The sequence below is a fragment of the Aulonocara sp. 'chitande type north' Nkhata Bay genome, linkage group LG3 (genome assembly GCF_057382095.1).
Source record: "Aulonocara sp. 'chitande type north' Nkhata Bay isolate Kocher_YH1m ecotype deep benthic linkage group LG3, A_spYH_male_GT1.1, whole genome shotgun sequence".
Taxonomy (NCBI): Eukaryota; Metazoa; Chordata; class Actinopteri; order Cichliformes; family Cichlidae; genus Aulonocara; species Aulonocara sp. 'chitande type north' Nkhata Bay.
In genome coordinates, this window is record NC_141346.1 from 8,985,831 (window position 1) to 9,004,396 (window position 18,566).

Genomic DNA, 18,566 nt, shown 5'->3' on the forward strand with positions numbered 1-18,566 from the left:
AGAGTGGAGTCAGTGTGATGTTGTTGTGTGTTTGAGACTTTTAGTGTCCATGAAGGTCTCTGCTGCCGTAGATCCTCTGAACTGTGACAGAGGTCTCACTCTGGAGGAAACTCTCAGCACTTTCCAGCAGCTCCTCCATCATGGAGGACGTTCCCTCACTGTAACAGGTGGAGGAGAGAGGAGAGGAAGCACAGGTGGATCCTCTGAGGAAGACATTATTCTGTTAAATGAGAGGAAACAAAGATATGATTGCTTCGTCTCAGTCCAATCGATCTGTTTTCATGTGTACCTCAGTGTGATTGTTTATGTTTATCTTTGTATATTGTACAGAGTCGTGTGATCTGCCCCGGCATGACAAATGTAAATAATTTTATTATAATGAGGCAGGTGTAGTTCTCTTATATTTATATTAATCTGTTCAGTGAACAGAATAAAAATGCCCTCTTTGATCTACTGTGGTTCTTCTTCTGTGGTGTTTCTGATGGAGCAGCTGCTCCTGATGTTTGAGGATGAGACCAGAGTTCCTACAGCTTCAGGTCAGAGAGACTGAAGCTCTCCAAGTGCTTTCTAATTGGAGATAAAGTATTTGAATTTCAGGAACAGGGCCATTCCTCCAATCAAGCATCTTCCAGTTCCTTTCTATATATAATCCCCCAGTTCTACAAGCGGTTCATTCTCATCTTCATGCCCGTCCACCCTTCCTTTTTTCACTTCTTTAACTTTCTCCCTTACAATTAGTAATTGGGAATCTTCAGGGGCGAGGCCTTCCCCAATCCACAGCTCACTTCATGTTTAAGCCATTCACCTTCATGTATTAAAATAATATCAAACCTAAAATGAGGACGTGGGCCCACTGAGTGAAAGTTTTTATCTGGCCAGCTTCAGTAAGAAATACAGATTATTCAAACAAACGTTATTAACCTGATCAAAAAACAGGGAATGTACTTAATGACTTTATACAGACATTTCATGTAGGCTGAGCTCAGTTTTTACATTTTTCTTTAAACTCTCAGAGTATCAGAGCCCACCACAGCTAAAACAATCAGTCTCACACATCTAAACTCAAATTTACTGGAATAACAATTATAATCCACGAGCTAAACAGTTTGTAAATATAACGTATAAAGAAATAAATAAAGTCAAATTTCTCATCTACTGACATGCTTTTCTTATAATTCGGCAGGTTGTTCCAAAAGTTAGACTATAATTACATATTTTTCATCAATATTTAAAATCCTGACCTGTACCTGTTGGTTAGATCTGCTGTAAGTAATATAAGTTTTTCACGTTTAGTTTAAATGTGATACAGTCATTTAAAAAGTAAGGAAAGTTCAGGCACATAGAGCTAAAATAAAAATCATCATCGCTCTTTACATCCAACCTCAGTAGGTGGGGTTATCACCGTGGAGACAGACGGGCCATCTTTCTTGTCAAGTTCAACCCTCTCAAGGCAGGTGTTGCCGATTTGCAACAGTTAAAAACTAACAACCTGATTACCCCACATACATATTTTATGAGGTTATTTTACTCAGAAGTACCGCTGCAGGACTTGGTTGTGCATCAGCAACAAAAAGTTTAATTTGAGCCTGAGAGGGTTAAAGTGATATCTGATGTTTTCAATGTCACTGTGAGTAGGAGAGCTTAGAGCACAGTATCTTGTATGTTTTCCTGTGACTGACAGTACAGTCACGCAGTATATATACCAGCAGTACTAAGATTAGAAACAATTACCAGATGTCTCCAGCAGGGGGAGCGTGGAGCTGTTAAACTACCACATAGTTTCCTCTCTTCAGTCGTTACATATGAGCTGAGGAACATTTGTGTCTGAGCAGCTTTCATAGCAAACATGCATGTTTATGGTAACAAACATGTATCTGTGCTCACATGTTAGAATGAAGGTAAACACTCCCACAGATTTCTGTACTGTCCATGCTGAAGGACATATCCTGGTCAAGAATGAGCCCAAGAATCCTCACAGTGTTACTGGAGCCAGGTTGGATACCACATCTATTATATTTGCAGGGACAAGTACAAGAATTTACTCAATTTATCTGATTTCGAAGAAGAAGATTAGAGGTCATCCAACTCTTTAAGTCTTTAATACAGTAATTTAACTAGTTTGCGTGTATTATCTGACTTCTGTTTTTTCCATTTTATTTTAACAGGGCAAAACCTATACAGGACATGACACACAACAAGAACAAGCTGAAACAGATGGGGCAAAAGACAGATAGGGAGTGGGGTGCTGGGATGTAAGTCAGGTCAAATGAGATGGGATCCTAGATGTATGTCATTTATTAGTTAACGATTTAATTTTAAACAAAAATAAAACATCTAAATCAATATTTATGAATTTCAGAAAAGCAGAATTAAACTTTCAATAAAAACCTCATTTCATAAAACCATTTTTGTATTCTGCATTCAAAAATTGATTTTCAAAATTGTTTTAAAAAAAAAAACAGAAAGAAATCAATAGATACAAAAATTAAGATTTATTACTGACATGTAGAATGGTGATTCCACTCATTTGAAACCCATTTTACCTCCTGTTAGCTCACAGGTTAGCTATAATATTAGATAATGAATTAGCTTTGGGATTAACTATTTGATTTGCTATCTATTTTTTAAATCCCTGTCACGGATGAACGCTGTGTGTGGACAGGAGAGAAAGGCCCAAATGTACTCTAGGATACACAATATAAACTCAAAAACCTCAGCTTTATTCCTGACACAATCAAAGAGAAAACTAAACTGTGGAACACTAGAAACAACATGACAGTGTGACACGACACAGAGCAAAGAAAACACAGGGTTTAAATACACACAAGAGTATTCAGGGATTGGGAGATAGGAGGGAAACACAGCTAATGAGACAAGGGAAGCAAAACCAGACACACTGCACACAGGACAGGGACTATCAAAATAAAACCTGAAACAATTCACAAGGACAAGTACTTGAGGCTGAGAAACCGAGTGAAGGAATGTTACACATGGTACACAAGGAAAATACAGTAACCCAAACTGGAAGCAAGAACACATATAACATTCAGAAAACCAAAACCACGAATGACCAATAAGCGAACACAAAACACTGGGTCAGACGTAGGACCATGACAACCCCAAAGCAATCCAAATTAACCACATGCTGCTTTTGATGTGAGGAGCTCTGATTGGTTGGACAGACACAGGCTGGCTGCCACTGCTGTTTGTGCTCATAGCTGTGCCCAGAAGAGTGTGATCTTGTACAGAGGCCGTTCAGCCTCAAGATTTACACTCTGACCAGCACGGATATGTGAAGACTGAAGCTGAAGCTGTCCACCACAACTGATGGAAGACTGATGAATGTATTACGCCCCAGCAGTACAAGCTATCTACCCTTTTTAGTAAGCTAATGTGCTCTTCGCAAATAAAGCTTAAAACACCTCAGACTATTAGAACTAAGGCTGGGTTTGAAAAATTGATTTCAGTTTGAATAGAGTGATATCGATTGTTTAAATCCTGAATCGAGTTTTAAATATAAACCTATTTTGCCAGAAACACCAGAATCTTAGGTTAAAGCTGATGAAACAATTTCAACAACCACCGAACAGCAAAAACAACAACAGGATTAAAGAGCAGGTAAACAGAAAAATATCGCAAAACTCTTAGCTGTGTCTCTAATCAAACCTGTATAACTTGCTTCACATCAACAGCATCAGGTAATGTTCATAGTTTTCTTCTGTTTTAGTTCTGCAGTATATTTTTAAGGTTATCGGCTGTAAAAAGTCAGTCCAGGACAATTTCCTTCATGTTTTTCTGTTTTATCCTCAGCTACTTTGAGATAAAGACAATGTTTACACCTCTGATGAAGTCTCACAAGTGTCAGCTTTGTTTTTATATGCAGATATAAAAATATGGATATGTACAGATAAATGAGCAGAATTATACTATTTCTGACTGAGTCGAGTTGTGGATTGAATTGAATTGGTACTTTGTGAATCAGAATGGAATCAGTTATAGAAATCAGTGACGATATCAGCCCTAATTAGAACCAGCACTGAGGCCTATGACATTTATACAGTGTCAGAGCAAACTGCAACCTACAGCCTTTGAACTAGCTATTAAAATGCTGACAGTAAACACATCAGTCCAGATGTTACCACATTACTTTGTGAGTTAAAAGAACTGAGACAGGCTGATTAAAATAACAGCTGTCTCAGTTCTCTCATTCCTTATATTCAGTGTTGGGACTAACGCGTTATTAAGTAACGCGTTACAGTAACTACGTTATTATTGTGGTAACGAGCACGGTAACTAGTTATTATGCCAAAACCAGGAACGCGTTACTCGTTACTGGGATTTAGATAGGCTCGTTATTCGTTACTTCGTGTGGTGGCTGTCGCGGAGCTTCCACAGATTCAATAACATTAGCGAGTGGTGGAGGCCAGCAGGTGGATGAAGGAAAAGGGAGGCAAGAGGAAAAGAGACCCGAAGCGGCCGCTGGTCCGAGTGTCAGGTGAACTGAACTTCAGGTAAGAAGTTATAACCTGCAGTCTATCTGAGTCACATATAAATCAAGTTTAGTTGGAGTTTATTTTCGTTGTGCTGACTTTTTCGTACTGCGTGCTAGCTAGCATGACGGAGTTTCTATACAGCTGGGTGGTGCTATGTTACTGATAGTGAACTTTATTTTGTTCATACAGGTAATTATTAGAGTTGCCAACCGTCCCGTAAAAAACGGAATCGTCTCATTCAGAGAAAATATTACGCGTTTCGTATTGAGGTGAAAAGGAACAGTTTGTCCCGTAATTCAGATAGAATGGAAAAGACACAAAGCTGGATTTATTCTGTGTTTACGCTGTACAGCTGCCTCTTCTTCTCTCACCCTCCCTCTCCTGTTTCTACTTCAATCATGAAAACTGATCAATGATCAGCTGATCGGCTCTCTTGTTTGTTTATCGCCCACTTTGCGCCAGAAAGAGGAAACCAGCGGATGTCGCGTTACACAACAGCAGCACGTTTAAGCTTGATCAGCTGTTGTTAGAATTTATTTAATATTAATTTCTAGTATCAGCTGATGTTTGCTGGAGCCACAGCTGTAAACCTGCTGGTCATGATATCGGTTTGGTTATGTGGTGAGAGGGAAACATGAAGATGAAACCAGGAGATGTCCTTACTGAATCATCAGAGCTGAACAGGTGATGGAGAAACAGGTTTACCTTTTAGGTGACATGAATGAGTTGAAGGGAAGTTATGAACTGTTTCTGAGAGACAAATAACACCAGGATCCTTTTCTAAGTAGCTGACAGCTGGTAACTGTGCAGGGGCGGGTCTAGCAAAGTGTTGCCAGGGGTCTACGTGGCATAAAAATCCCAAATTACTGCTGGCTTTCGTTAACATAAACCCAGCTAGCACAACAAAATGGCTTTTCTCAGACGGTTCAGTTGGACAGGTGCATCTTGGGTGAAATACTTTCTTATTCTCATTTAAAATGTCTCACTTTTAAAAGAATAATTATCTGAGTCTTGCAACAAACAATTGATAGATTGATGCATATATACCATCAGAACAGTGTACATCACTGTCACAACAGTGTTTGTTTTCATTCAAAGGCTTTATGATTTTTCCTATAATGGTGGGCCGGTCTCTAGTCAAAATGCCCGGGATGATTTTTTTGTCCCAGTCCAGCCCTGTATGCAGCTCATCTGCAGTCTGGTGTTACCTACATCTTCCTATTCAGAAGGCAGAATTTCCGAGTTCTGAGTACAATCGAAAGCACCACGACTGCAGTTTTTGTGTTGGATGTAAAAAGCAGGCTAGGATAGAATCAGGCGTGGGATTTCTCTTGAGGAAATGTGCACATTATTTTTTCCTTTCTATTGGCAGGTGGCACAGTGCACTTGTGGCAAGTAAGCAAGAAGACTGGAAAACTTGCTGGGTATCCAGGTACGAAAGCAACACATTATCAAGAGAATTCTGAGTAAAACCAAAGTTACTTTCCCTAGTAACTAGTTACTCTGAAAGTAACGAGTAACTTGAAGTAACTGAGTTACTTTTGCCAGAAGTAACTAGTAATGTAACTAAGTTACTAATTTAAAGTAACTTACCCAACACTGCTTATATTATCTCCAGTCTTAGCAGAGGGCAGCAATCACTTAGATTTCTCAATCTAAACAATGAATGCATTTAAAGCATGAACTGCACACCTAGCCATCAAAAGTTTGGTAAAGTAGCATGAATACTGTAAAGTTTTATCTGAGACCATGAATCGTGTTTGATGATATTACACTCTGACTGTTCTTCTCCTTCATTTTTCAATTAGGTTTAATCAAATGTGGCAACTTTGTCTTGTGCTGTAAGATGAACCCACTGTCTTCATGAGCACACCTTTTTAAAAACACATCCTGTTCAAAGGTGATTTGTACACGGTCAAACTAATAGGAGAAATAAAAATACGAACACATAACGAGTTTGGATGTTGGCAGATCTGTAATTGGTTATGAGAACAAACACTGATGAAAGGGGTCAGTTTCACTTCTATTGAAAGAACTTTCGCTTTCCCTCAGCTTTGGTGAGCATTTAAGCATTAAACTACTCTCCTTAAAAAGTCGATTGAATTTAACGGTTTTCAAACATTTCATCACTCATCTGTGAGACTGAAGAAGTCACTTGGATGAAACAATTTTCCAAGGAAACATCCAGTGGAGCTAAGCTTTTGGGCATATCCTTGCCTATAATTTATCCATCAAGAGATTTTTTTTTTATGTATACATTGTTTTTCAGTTATTGTTCATCTTGTTTTTCTTATTATCTCCTATTTTCAGTCTTAGCAGCACCTCTCAGAGTAAACCACTGTAAACTTTCTGCCATTCATCAGACAACAACATCATTGAGCCACGTGGTATTCTTAGGAGATTAAGACCAAAAAGTGACACAAAAATGAAGACACAAATTAAATGCCGAATTAAAATCTACAACATGTTTAGGAAGACTTAAAAAAATAGTGATTGACTGCAACAAACCTTAATAACTTTTATTTATTAGTATTTGTTCTCAAGTTTAAAAATGATACACATGTAAAGCTATGTCAAACGTTAGCTATGGTATAATTAGATGTGTATGTATACTCCATATATCTTCAGTATTATATGAATCATATGATGAAAAAACACTTACCTCACGTCTTTTCTTATCACAAAACCGATGAATCATCCACTGCCCTTTAGTGGCTGCTAGCCGCGTCCTTAGCATGTTTTATTTCCTGCCACTTCCCGCTGGTCTATCACATTATTGTCTCCCCAGAAACACTCCCCTTGAAATTTTCTTTTTTCCTATATTCATTGTGTTTTGTGTGTTTTTGCACAGTTTTTCTATTTGGTGGTGTTTTCCTAAGTTGCAGTCCATTTGGCCTCTCAGGGCCACCCTACTGCTGAAGAAAGAGTCGTTTTAGTTTTTTGAGAGAAAAACTGAATTATAACGTTTACATAATTATTAAAACACCTGACCTTTAATCTTTTGGGTGTGATGCAGCAAGCTTTTCACACCTGGGTTGGGACATTTTATTTGATTCTTCTTTCCAAACATTCTCAAACATTTGTCAGGTTGGTTGGAGACTGTTGGTGGTCCTCTTCAGGTTTCTGCAGACATGTTCAAAATTTACTTTGTGCCATGCGTTGATGCTTTTCTCCAATGTAGAGGTAGAGCACTCCTCTCTGCACTCCACATTTGTGTTCCAGAGGGATTCAATAGGTAGTGATAGGTAGGTAATTACAGTGGCTTGCAAAAGTATTCGGCCCCCTTGAACTTTTCCACATTTTGTCACATTACAGCCACAAACATGAATCATTTTTATTGGAATTCCACGTGAAAGACCAACACAAAGTGGTGCACACATGAGAAGTGGAACGAAAATCATACATGATTCCAAACATTTTTTACAAATAACTGCAAAGTGGGGTGTGCGTAATTATTCAGCCCCCTTTGGTCTGAGTGCAGTCAGTTGCCCATAGACATTGCCTGATGAGTGCTAATGACTAAATAGAGTGCACCTGTGTGTAATCTAATGTCAGTACAAATACAGCTGCTCTGTGACGGCCTCAGAGGTTGTCTAAGAGAATACTGGGAGCAACAACACCATGAAGTCCGAAGAACACACCAGACAGGTCAGGGATAAAGTTATTGAGAAATTTAAAGCAGGCGTAAGCTACACAAAGATTTCCCAAGCCTTGAACATCCCACAGAGCACTGTTCAAGCCATCATTCAGAAATGGAAGGAGTATGGCACAACTGTAAACCTACCAAGACAAGGCCGTCCACCTAAACTCACAGGCCGAACCAGGAGAGCGCTGATCAGAAATGCAGCCAAGAGGCCCATGGTGACTCTAGACGAGCTGCAGAGATCTACAGCTCAGGTGGGGGAATCTGTCCATAGGACAACTATTAGTCGTGCACTGCACAAAGTTGGCCTTTATGGAAGAGTGGCAAGAAGAAAGCCCTTGTTAACAGAAAACCATAAGAAGTCCAGTTTGCAGTTTGCCACAAGCCATGTGGGGGACACAGCAAACATGTGGGGGACACAGCAAACATGTAGGGGACACAGCAAACATGTGGGGGACACAGCAAACATGTGGGGGACACAGCAAACATGTGGAAGAAGGTGCTCTGGTCAGATGAGACCAAAATGGAACTTTTTGGCCAAAATGCAAAATGCTATGTGTGGCGGAAAACTAACACTGCACCTCACTCTGAACACACCACCCCCACTGTCAGATATGGTGGTGGCAGCATCATGCTCTGGGGGTGCTTCTCTTCAGCAGGGACAGGAAGCTGGTCAGAGTTGATGGGAAGATGGATGGAGCCAAATACAGGGCAATCTTGGAAGAAAACCTCTTGGAGTCTGCAAAAGACTTGAGACTGGGGCGGAGGTTCACCTTCCAGCAGGACAACGACCCTAAACATAAAGCCAGGGCAACAATGGAACGGTTTAAAACAAAACATATCCATGTGTTAGACTGGCCCAGTCAAAGTCCAGATCTAAATCCAATCGAGAATCTGTGGCAAGATCTGAAAACTGCTGTTCACAAACGCTGTCCATCTAATCTGACTGAGCTGGAGCTGTTTTGCAAAGAACTGGCAAGAATTTCAGTCTCTAGATGTGCAAAGCTGGTAGAGACAGACCCTAAAAGACTGGCAGCGGTAATTGCAGCAAAAGGTGGTTCTACAAAGTATTGACTCAGGGGCTGAATAATTACACACACCCCACTTTTCAGTTATTTATTTGTAAAAAATGTTTGGAATCATGTCTGATTTTCGTTCCACTTCTCACGTGTGCACCACTTTGTGTTGGTCTTTCACCTGGAATTCCAATAAAAATGATTCATATTTGTGGCTGTAATGTGACAAAATGTGGAAAAGTTCAGGGCTGAATACTTTTGCAAGCCACTGTATTTGTGCACACTTCCATCCAGCCTTAATGTGCACAGCACAGTCCAGAAATGGCAAACTATTATTTGTTGTATCTTCCTTGGTAAACGTTATGTTTCTATCCACCGAGTTGATGTGAGCAGTGAAGGATTCTACTTTTTGGGTTTGGATTTTGATACAGGTATCTCTGGAACACAAACTCGGGATAATCAGGACCCCACAGAGTGGGCTCATAGGTTGCTACTGCTACTTGAAGCAAAGAGTTTTTTTTGTTTTTTTTAAAAAATTCTATCATGGGGGACTGGCAAATCCAATAACAACTGCTTTTCCGCTCATCTTTCATCCAGCCATGTTTCAAAAAATCCTTGGAGCACAACAAGTTATACTAGCCTGGGGCTAGATTAGAATATAGATTAATTTTTATCTGATTTGATAAATGATGGTTAAATTCATTCCCATGGATTATTGTGTTTACCAATGAATAGAGAATGTAGTTAAGGTAATTACTTCTTATGACTCAGAGGTTTCTTAAAGTGTGCAGAGAAATCACTGATTACAATAAACATAAAGAAAAAGCTGTCAGGGTATTTCAGCCTTTCACATATTTTACTCTTAAGTTTCCATCCGTGTTTGTTTACTTTTCAGATTTAGTGTGTACAGCCAGACATAATGGCAGACTGCCAAAACTGACTACTACTCATAGTTTTACACCTATTGATCCACTGTCAGCCACACCCACAACTTCCTAATCCCTGTAGCTTTGTCAGCGGATCACGTCTTGTCCTGTGTCTGTATGAGCTTCGTGCCTTCTTTCAGTGAAATTGTAAAGAGGGATTGAGACAGTGTGAGGGTTTGTGGAGTGCTGTAATGAATGCTGTAGTGGAAGAAGTTCTTTGTTCATGTTGTTTTTTACTACAAATAATGAATAGAAGATGCAAACAAAAAGAGTGAGAGGGGCAGGAAAAGTTGAAGGTGGGGCTTTGTGTGTGTTAGGCTGAGGCTACAGCAGTCACCTCCAACCAGAGCACTTGGGTGCGAAAACTATGACGTCCTCCTCTTCCCTCAGAAGTGATCTGTGGCCGGCCGGACTTCATTCCACAGATGTGCTTTAACAAAGTGTGAAGCTGAACTCTGAGCTGTGACAGTGAAGCAGTGTGAGAGTGTCAGTAGATGATCAGCAGAGGAAAGTGAAGCTGCTGTGAGCTGATGTCCTGAAGGGCTTTTAAAGAGTCTCTGAGTTTGACAGGAACTTGAAGATGTTTGTGGTGTTTGTGATCCTCCTGCACGGTAAGTACACCTTCCTCTCTCTGCTCTCATCATCAGCTTTTCTTTCATCTCTCTCTCTTTAATGTGTTGAAGTGCAGCAGGAGGAGATTTCCATCAAACACTGGATTCTGATTCAGATCAAACTAACAATCCAAAGCCGCTAAATCTGAACTTGTTACAATCACTTGCTCTGTGTGTGTGCGTTTGTTTTTGTTTTTTGGGGGTTTTTTTGCACTGTCCTATGAATGAATCAGATTCCTGGAAGGGTGCAAACTATTGGTTTGTTTAGCTTAAGTTTGTATTTTCACTACAACTTGTGGAAGTTTCATTAACTATATATTTCAGCTACAATTTCCATTTTGCATCATGTTTCTGTTTAGCTCTTTGTTCATTAATTGTAGTTCTTTCACATGTTTGGTTACAGTGTTGTACTGTGCAGTTCAACAGAATCTATTCTCTTTGATAGCACTGATCAAGCTGTTTTTACTTCAATGCCTTTTTTTAACTCTTCACACATTAGCATTAACCAGCTTTGTGAGTCATTTCTAATCTGCCTATGTCTGTGTACAAATGTTTGAACATATGGCAGATAAACTGTATGCGTGTACGGTCCCTCATTTATCGAGGAAGTTAAGTTCCAAAAATAACCTGCGATAAGTGAAATCCGTAAAGTAGACAACTTTATTTTTTACAATTATTATAGATGTTTTAAGCCTGTAAAACCCCTCACTATATCCATTATGGACTTTTATCAAAGAGGCATGAACATTTTAGCACTTTTATCTCTTGTTTAAATGCTTTCAAAGTTCAAACCTTTGTAGAAAACTGAGTAGAGTATTATAGAATGAAACCTAAGGCGCCCTTAGGTGCCTTTGGCGGTATAAAACGTTTCGCTGGATGCATTCTGTACTGTACAGGAGACACAGAACGAGATTGATTGACAATGGTCTACAGCCATTCACGACGCAGACACAATGCGCTGTAAAAAAAAAAAATTTAAAAAAAAAATGCAAAATTGCACAAAAACAATCAGCAAAACAGCGAGGCCACAAAAGGTGAACCATATTATAGCGAGGGACCACTGTATTAGAATCAATAAGGCACTGATAAGAATCATCTGGAACAGACGTAGAATTAACACTTTATTACAGTCTCTGTGCACATGGGCAGCTGGAGACCTGATGGTTCAAGTGTGGATCCTGTTATACTTCTAAAATTTGAGATGTAAATTCTCTGTGGACATCCGTGTGTTTACCATGTGATGAAGAGATTTATATGAGGTCTGAGTGGACCTGAGAGGCAGGTATGTATACGCAGATATAGACATGCACAATCACACATGCGTACCAGCATATCTGTATGTGGTGATGTAATCCTTTAATTCAGACTCCATGATTACAAAAGAGAAGGAAAGGTTCTGATGGGATTCTTGAAAATGTAGAGAGTGAAAACGAAGGGAGCGAAAGAAGAAAAAGGCCTACAGAAGTCTTATGGGTAGCTAGAGGTGGTAAAGTAAATCGATTTTGGTTTGGTTTAGGTAGCCTAACCTGGTGACTACTCTCGATTTTTATCTTTAGTATTTTTCTTGAACCACTGAGCCCTGAGTTGTTCCGAGCCCTTATCGGAGGAGACCAGTCCAGAGCATGACTGCCATGAAAAAAAAACAGCCCCCTGCCTGGACCCTGGGGAGGGGCTTCTTTTTATGACTTCCAACAAGATTAGTATGAATTTAGTGTTGTAAGCAGAGCTTATTGATGTGAGAACCTCTTGGGATTGACCACTCACACGGACTGAGATATCCCAAAATACTACTTGGAGCTAAAAAAACAAATATATATAAATAAATAAATAAATAAACAAAATAATAATAATACTAAATTTTCCTACCCGTCTCATGTATATATATATATATATATATATATATATATATATATATGTGTGTATATATATATATATATGTGTGTATATATATATATATATGTGTGTATATATATATATATATGTGTGTATATATATATATATATGTGTGTATATATATATATATGTGTGTATATATATATATATATATATGTGTGTATATATATATATATATATATGTGTGTATATATATATATATATATATGTGTGTATATATATATATATGTGTGTATATATATATATATGTGTGTATATATATATATATATATATATATATATATATATACACACATATATATATATATATACACACATATATATATATATATACACACATATATATATATATATACACACATATATATATATATATACACACATATATATATATATATATATACACACATATATATATATATATATATATGTGTGTATATATATATATATATATATATACACACATATATATATATATATATATATATATATATATGTGTGTATATATATATATATATATATGTGTGTATATATATATATATGTGTGTATATATATATATATGTGTGTATATATATATATATATATATGTGTGTATATATATATATATGTGTGTATATATATATATATGTGTGTATATATATATATATGTGTGTATATATATATATATGTGTGTATATATATATATATATATATATGTATATATATATATATATATATATATATATATATATATATATATATGTGTGTGTGTGTGTGTGTGTGTGTGTGTATATATGTGTGTATATATATATATGGTAGTTGGTTCCATCCAACTACCAACCACCTCAGTAGCACATGGAAACTCCAGTCAGGCATCATAGCGGCTAAGACGAACAGGTGCACAGGTTGGTCAGCCTGGTCTTGCAGTCTTGGCTGACTACTCTGTCTTCCAGTAGCTGGTGTTTTGCGCCTCTGGTATTCTTACCAATTCCTTTCTGTGTGACACTCATAAATTGAGTCGTGTGCCGCCTGGATTGACTATAAGAAGGTCTATGGCGCAATGCCCCACACATGGATCCTGGAAATCAACACAAAATCAACAGGATCCTAAGAGCCTCCATCAGGAACTCAATGGGGATGTGGCGCACAACACTAGAGGCCAACTTCAAGCCCATAGCACAAGTTACCATCAAGTGAGGGATCTACCGAGAAGATGCTCTGTCCCCACTGCTATTCTGCAAAGGCCTGAACCCCCTCAATGCGATCATTGACATGACTGGCTGTAGAGTATGTTTAGTCTTCAGTTTGTTCAGCTATCTGTGTTTGTTTTACGTTTCAGATATAATGTGTGCAGTCAGACATCGTGGCAGACTGCCAAAGATGACTTCTTAGAAAAGGGGAGACCATTGTGTGTCCTCATAGTTTTACACCTGTTGGTCAACTTTCTGTCAGCCTCACCTAGAACCTTCAAATAGTTTTGTCAGCTGATCACGCCCTGTCCTGTGATTGGCTGAGCTTCAGGCCCTTTCTATGTAGGGATTAGTTTGTAAGAAAGATGTTTGTAGTTGTACTGCGAGTGTTGGGAGGTTCAACTACATATTTCAGCTATACTTAATACCTCTGTAACCCTTTACACATTAGCTTTACCAACTGTATCAGCCATTTCTAACCGACATACGTCTGTGTCGAAAAGTTTAAACATATGCAGCATAAAGTGTTTTTGTGTATTAGAAACAAAAAGGCTCTGATAAGCAGTTTTGGGCAAGTTATTTAAAAAAAACAATTAGTGAAGTTAGTTCTTCAAAAAAGTAACTGAGCTAGTAACTGAGTTACAATATTATAAAAATAAGTAATAAATAAATATTAGGAAAAGTAACTATTGTGTTACTTTAAAATAACGTTTAATCCTATGGCGTATAGGGCATAATTGGCCGTTTTTGACTACTTTTGATTTTACCTCTACATTTCATCTTTTAAAACTTGAAAAACTTAAAAACTCTTACCTTGTTTGGTATCATTCTTATCAGCACAACCTTTATGGCACAGACACACAGCTCTCGCTCTCACTCATCTGTACTGAGTTTCAGAAGCAGGGGCGATTCTAGGATCAGAGCTTTGGGGGTGCTGAGCATCCAGAGAGCTGCCCAGCCAGGCAAGTAGGGCTGCACGATTTTGCATAAAATGAGAATCACGATTTTTTTTGCACTTATTAACTGCACATCAACTTCATAACAGTTGAGACTGAACATAAAAACAATAAATAAACATAAAAACAACAAATGTCTCACATTTTGTCGTTGCCGCAAAATGTTGTACTGCTTGAAATTCCGTCTCCACCGTTGCTCGACGCTGCGTGTATAGAGCAGGTAGTGCAACAATAGAAAAATAGTTGCGGGACGGCACTGTGTAGCGTTTGTCTAGGGTGTTGATCAGGGCTGTGTGCCCTGTAGTAGCTAGAATAGGCTCTGGACAAGGATCAGAGAATGCATGAAGTTAAACTTGGTTATTTTTTAACTCTGAGTCAAACCTACAACAGGAATTTGATTTGTGTTTGTGTTTCTGTCCTTCCAGTTTCCCAGCATGCTCTGGCTGTGGTGGTGGTGGATGTGAATGAGGGGGAAAGGTCTGTCCTGCTCTCCTGTCTGTACTCAGATTCTATACTTGAGAAAAATTCAACAGTGATGTGGACTCGCAGTGACCTTGATCCCAAATCTGTACACCAACGACGAGAAGAAGGAGACGATCTTACAGGACAAAACCAGCGTTACAGCAGACGCACATCAATGAATCGTTACGCTTTGATCATTAAAGACTTCAGCCTCACTCTGAGGAAACCCACAAAGACTGACAGCGGCAACTACACCTGCTCCATCAGTGCTGGAGGAAAAGAACGAAAACTCAGAGACATCCAGCTGCAGGTCAAAGGTGAGTAACAAACTCAACACCTGCTGTAATTACAGGTCATAAGTCAGTACTGCAGGGAAAGGTTAAAGATTAAACGAACGCAAAACAAGTACAAACGTTTGTGGAAACAGCAAAACATGAGAAACAAAGCAGATAAAATGTGTTCTTAGTTCTATAACTTCTGAAAGACATGAGCTCTGTTTCATGTAGGTTCTACTGCTTGTGTGCAGATGTGTTTGTGTTTAGCTCAGAGAGGTTCAGCACACTCACGTCTGTACATATATCATACATGCATTAAAAGTTTATGCATGGCCCAACACAAAACCTTTAGCGGTATTTTGCTTCCGCTTCTACAGTTTATGTTTTGGTTTCTTGTCCTCTCAGACCAGCAGGTGGAGGTGAAGGTGGAGGAAGGGTCAGACGCTGTCATCCTGCCCTGCAACACAAAACCCGACCTGCCTAAGGACACCACAGTAGAGTGGACTCGCTCTGACCTCGGACTCATCACAGTCCATGAGTATTCTAACAGAAATGATGACCTTATAACTCAGGACGAAGTTTACAGAGACCGAACGATGATGAGTGAAGACCTGCTGAGAACTGGAGACCTCAGTCTGACCCTGAAACATCCCACAGAGAGAGACACAGGACGATACATCTGCACCATCTACAGGGACAAAGACATCCTGACACAGAAAGTAGTGCTGCAGGTCAAAAGTAGGTGCTGGAGATAAAGGTCAAAGGTCAATACTGTAGACACAGGTCAGAGATTAGAAGTCATTTTGTTTTATGTTTCCCCACAGAACCATTTCCATCCTGGGTCAAAGATCTTCTGGTTCTCCTGTTTGTCTTTGTGATTTTTGGAGGTCTTTTATATTATTTACGTCACTATTACATGTCAGGTAAGTGTCTTTCCTACTACACTACCCATAATACCAGTGGTTAACAGGTGGCCTCTTGACTGTGTTCAGACCAGACACATGAGATCGTGAGATCAAAGAACGAGTCAGGAACAAACTGAGACACAATCTGATTGAGACTAGAAGGCAAGGAGGGCGCAGGGAGGTCATGTGACCATCACAGCTGGTGCTGATGTCATCGTGTTGTGCTTTGTTGTCCTCTCAGATTACCAAGTGGAGGTGGATTCAGGGGTGGCGTCTGTAAAGCTGCCCTGCAAAACTATATTTAAATTCCTAAAACACACTAAAGTGGAGTGGAGGGACAGAAACAACAGGAAGGTCCATGTGTATCAGAACGGCTCTGAGCAGCCTGAAAAACAGCACCGGTTTTACAGAAACCGAACAGAGATGAAGAGCACATCTCTGCTGAAACCTGGAGACCTCAGTCTGACCCTGACATATCCCATGGATGACGACAACTTCACCTACACCTGTACCATCTACAGCAGGAAAGGAAACATACTGACAAGGAAAAATGTGCACCTCCATGTCAGAGGTCAGTGCTGCTTATACAGGTCAAAGGTTTTGACACACTAGACTAGACACACTGACATGAGACAAAGACCAAAGTAAAACAGGAAACACACCAACTGAACTCTAGACATGAAAACTGAGGAGACAGAAAATAGAGTCCTAAAAAACAGGACAGAAAGGCACAAAGAAAGCACAAAACATAGTTTTTACCTTGTTTCTCCCCGAATCCCACACAGTGCTCACGTCTGTGGCGTGAATTGTGACAACCCCAACTCCAAATCTGTACAGTGGCTTCTCTCAGTTCCCAATACCTAGTGAGAAAACACATGAATTAAACTGCCAAGCAACACACACACAAAGTTCTCACTAACAAACCCATTGTGAACTCAATGATCCAGCACCGACTGAAGCTCAGCCACTCGCTTAAGTAGAGAGGCAACTGATGAAGGCAATCAGCTGGCTTCAGAGCAGGAACTCTCCTCAGCCTGATGATTCTTGTAATTCTTTCTTCCGGATACACACACTCATGTCCAAACACCTATACACATAAACAGGGACAAGGCTGTGCAGAGATTTTTAGATGGGCGGGTGCTCAAAGTTCAAAAGGGGCACAGAGAAAAGGCCGAATAACAACAACCCGCATTCATCAACAATCTAATATGGAATCACATCATACTATATCACTGTCATCAGGTGGGGACAAGGCAAAGCAAACATATTCCATGTTTACCTGATGGGTACAATGTTGCTCTTGTGGGGTTTCTGCTGCTCCTGCTGTGATAGTGCTGGAGGGCAGGGCTGTGCTGATCCGAGACTGTAGACATTAAATGCAAAGATTGGTGAAGGTGCTTGGAACCATAAGGAAACAAAATAAACTCGGCTCTGCCTGTGACTCAGTTTGCCTCTCTTACTCTTTCATCTCCTCATCTCATCTATCACTCTCCACTCGATGTCCATCTGACAACAAGGCACAGTTTGCTATTGCATTAATCTATTATTTAATTATCCACACTTCACAAATCTTGCACCTAATCCATAACAAAGTAATGATAGACAATGTTCTAGAACTATTCTTACGAAGCATTTATAGACCGTGTTATATCATGAATAATAATTTTTAAAAATCTATACACATAAAACAAACACTAATATAATCTGTTTCTTAATGTGTTTTCTTTAACATTTTCATTGCAAAGATGCCATTTTCTCCATTCAGACAAAACATGTTCAGAGCTGCTTTTGCTGCACAGCTCATGTTGTGTTTTGACTCCTCTCAGTCCCCCAGGTGGAGGTGGATTCAGGGGAGGCATCTGTCCTGCTGCCCTGCAAAACTACTATAAACCTGCCTAAAGATGCTAAAGTGAAGTGGATGACCAGATTCAACAGGAAGGTCCACGTGTATGAGAACGGATCTGGCCAGCTTGAAGATCAGGACAACCATTACAGAGACCGAACACAGATGAATAAAGACCTGCTGAAAACTAGAGACCTCAGTCTGACCCTGAAATACCCCACAGACTGGGACGCAGACATCTACACCTGCACCGTCTGCAACAGAGAGGGGGGAAAAATCCTGATGAAACAAGTGGAGCTGAAAGTCAGAGGTCAGTGCTGCTGCTGGGTGTGAGCTGCAGAAGAAGAAGAGATGATGAGATCTTCATGAACTC

At 39.4% G+C, this 18,566-nt stretch overlaps 1 protein-coding gene across 5 annotated transcripts in view; it reads left to right on the plus strand.

Moving 5' to 3' along the window:
- The window catches only part of LOC147333817 (uncharacterized), a 45,770-nt gene that overhangs the window by 12,492 nt on the left and 14,712 nt on the right, over nucleotides 1–18,566 (plus strand). The window contains exons 1-6 of one of the 5 annotated variants that reach the window (XM_086270311.1): nucleotides 10,659–10,689; nucleotides 15,134–15,487; nucleotides 15,851–16,172; nucleotides 16,244–16,368; nucleotides 16,592–16,921; nucleotides 18,177–18,503. In XM_086270311.1, the coding sequence (XP_086126437.1) occupies nucleotides 10,659–10,689; nucleotides 15,134–15,487; nucleotides 15,851–16,172; nucleotides 16,244–16,368; nucleotides 16,592–16,921; nucleotides 18,177–18,503 (1,489 nt within the window). Of the gene's footprint in view, nucleotides 1–10,658; nucleotides 10,690–15,133; nucleotides 15,491–15,850; nucleotides 16,184–16,243; nucleotides 16,369–16,591; nucleotides 16,922–18,176; nucleotides 18,504–18,566 lie in introns of those variants that run through there. The other 4 variants (XM_086270339.1, XM_086270320.1, XM_086270330.1 and 1 more) reach the window with 4 other exon arrangements.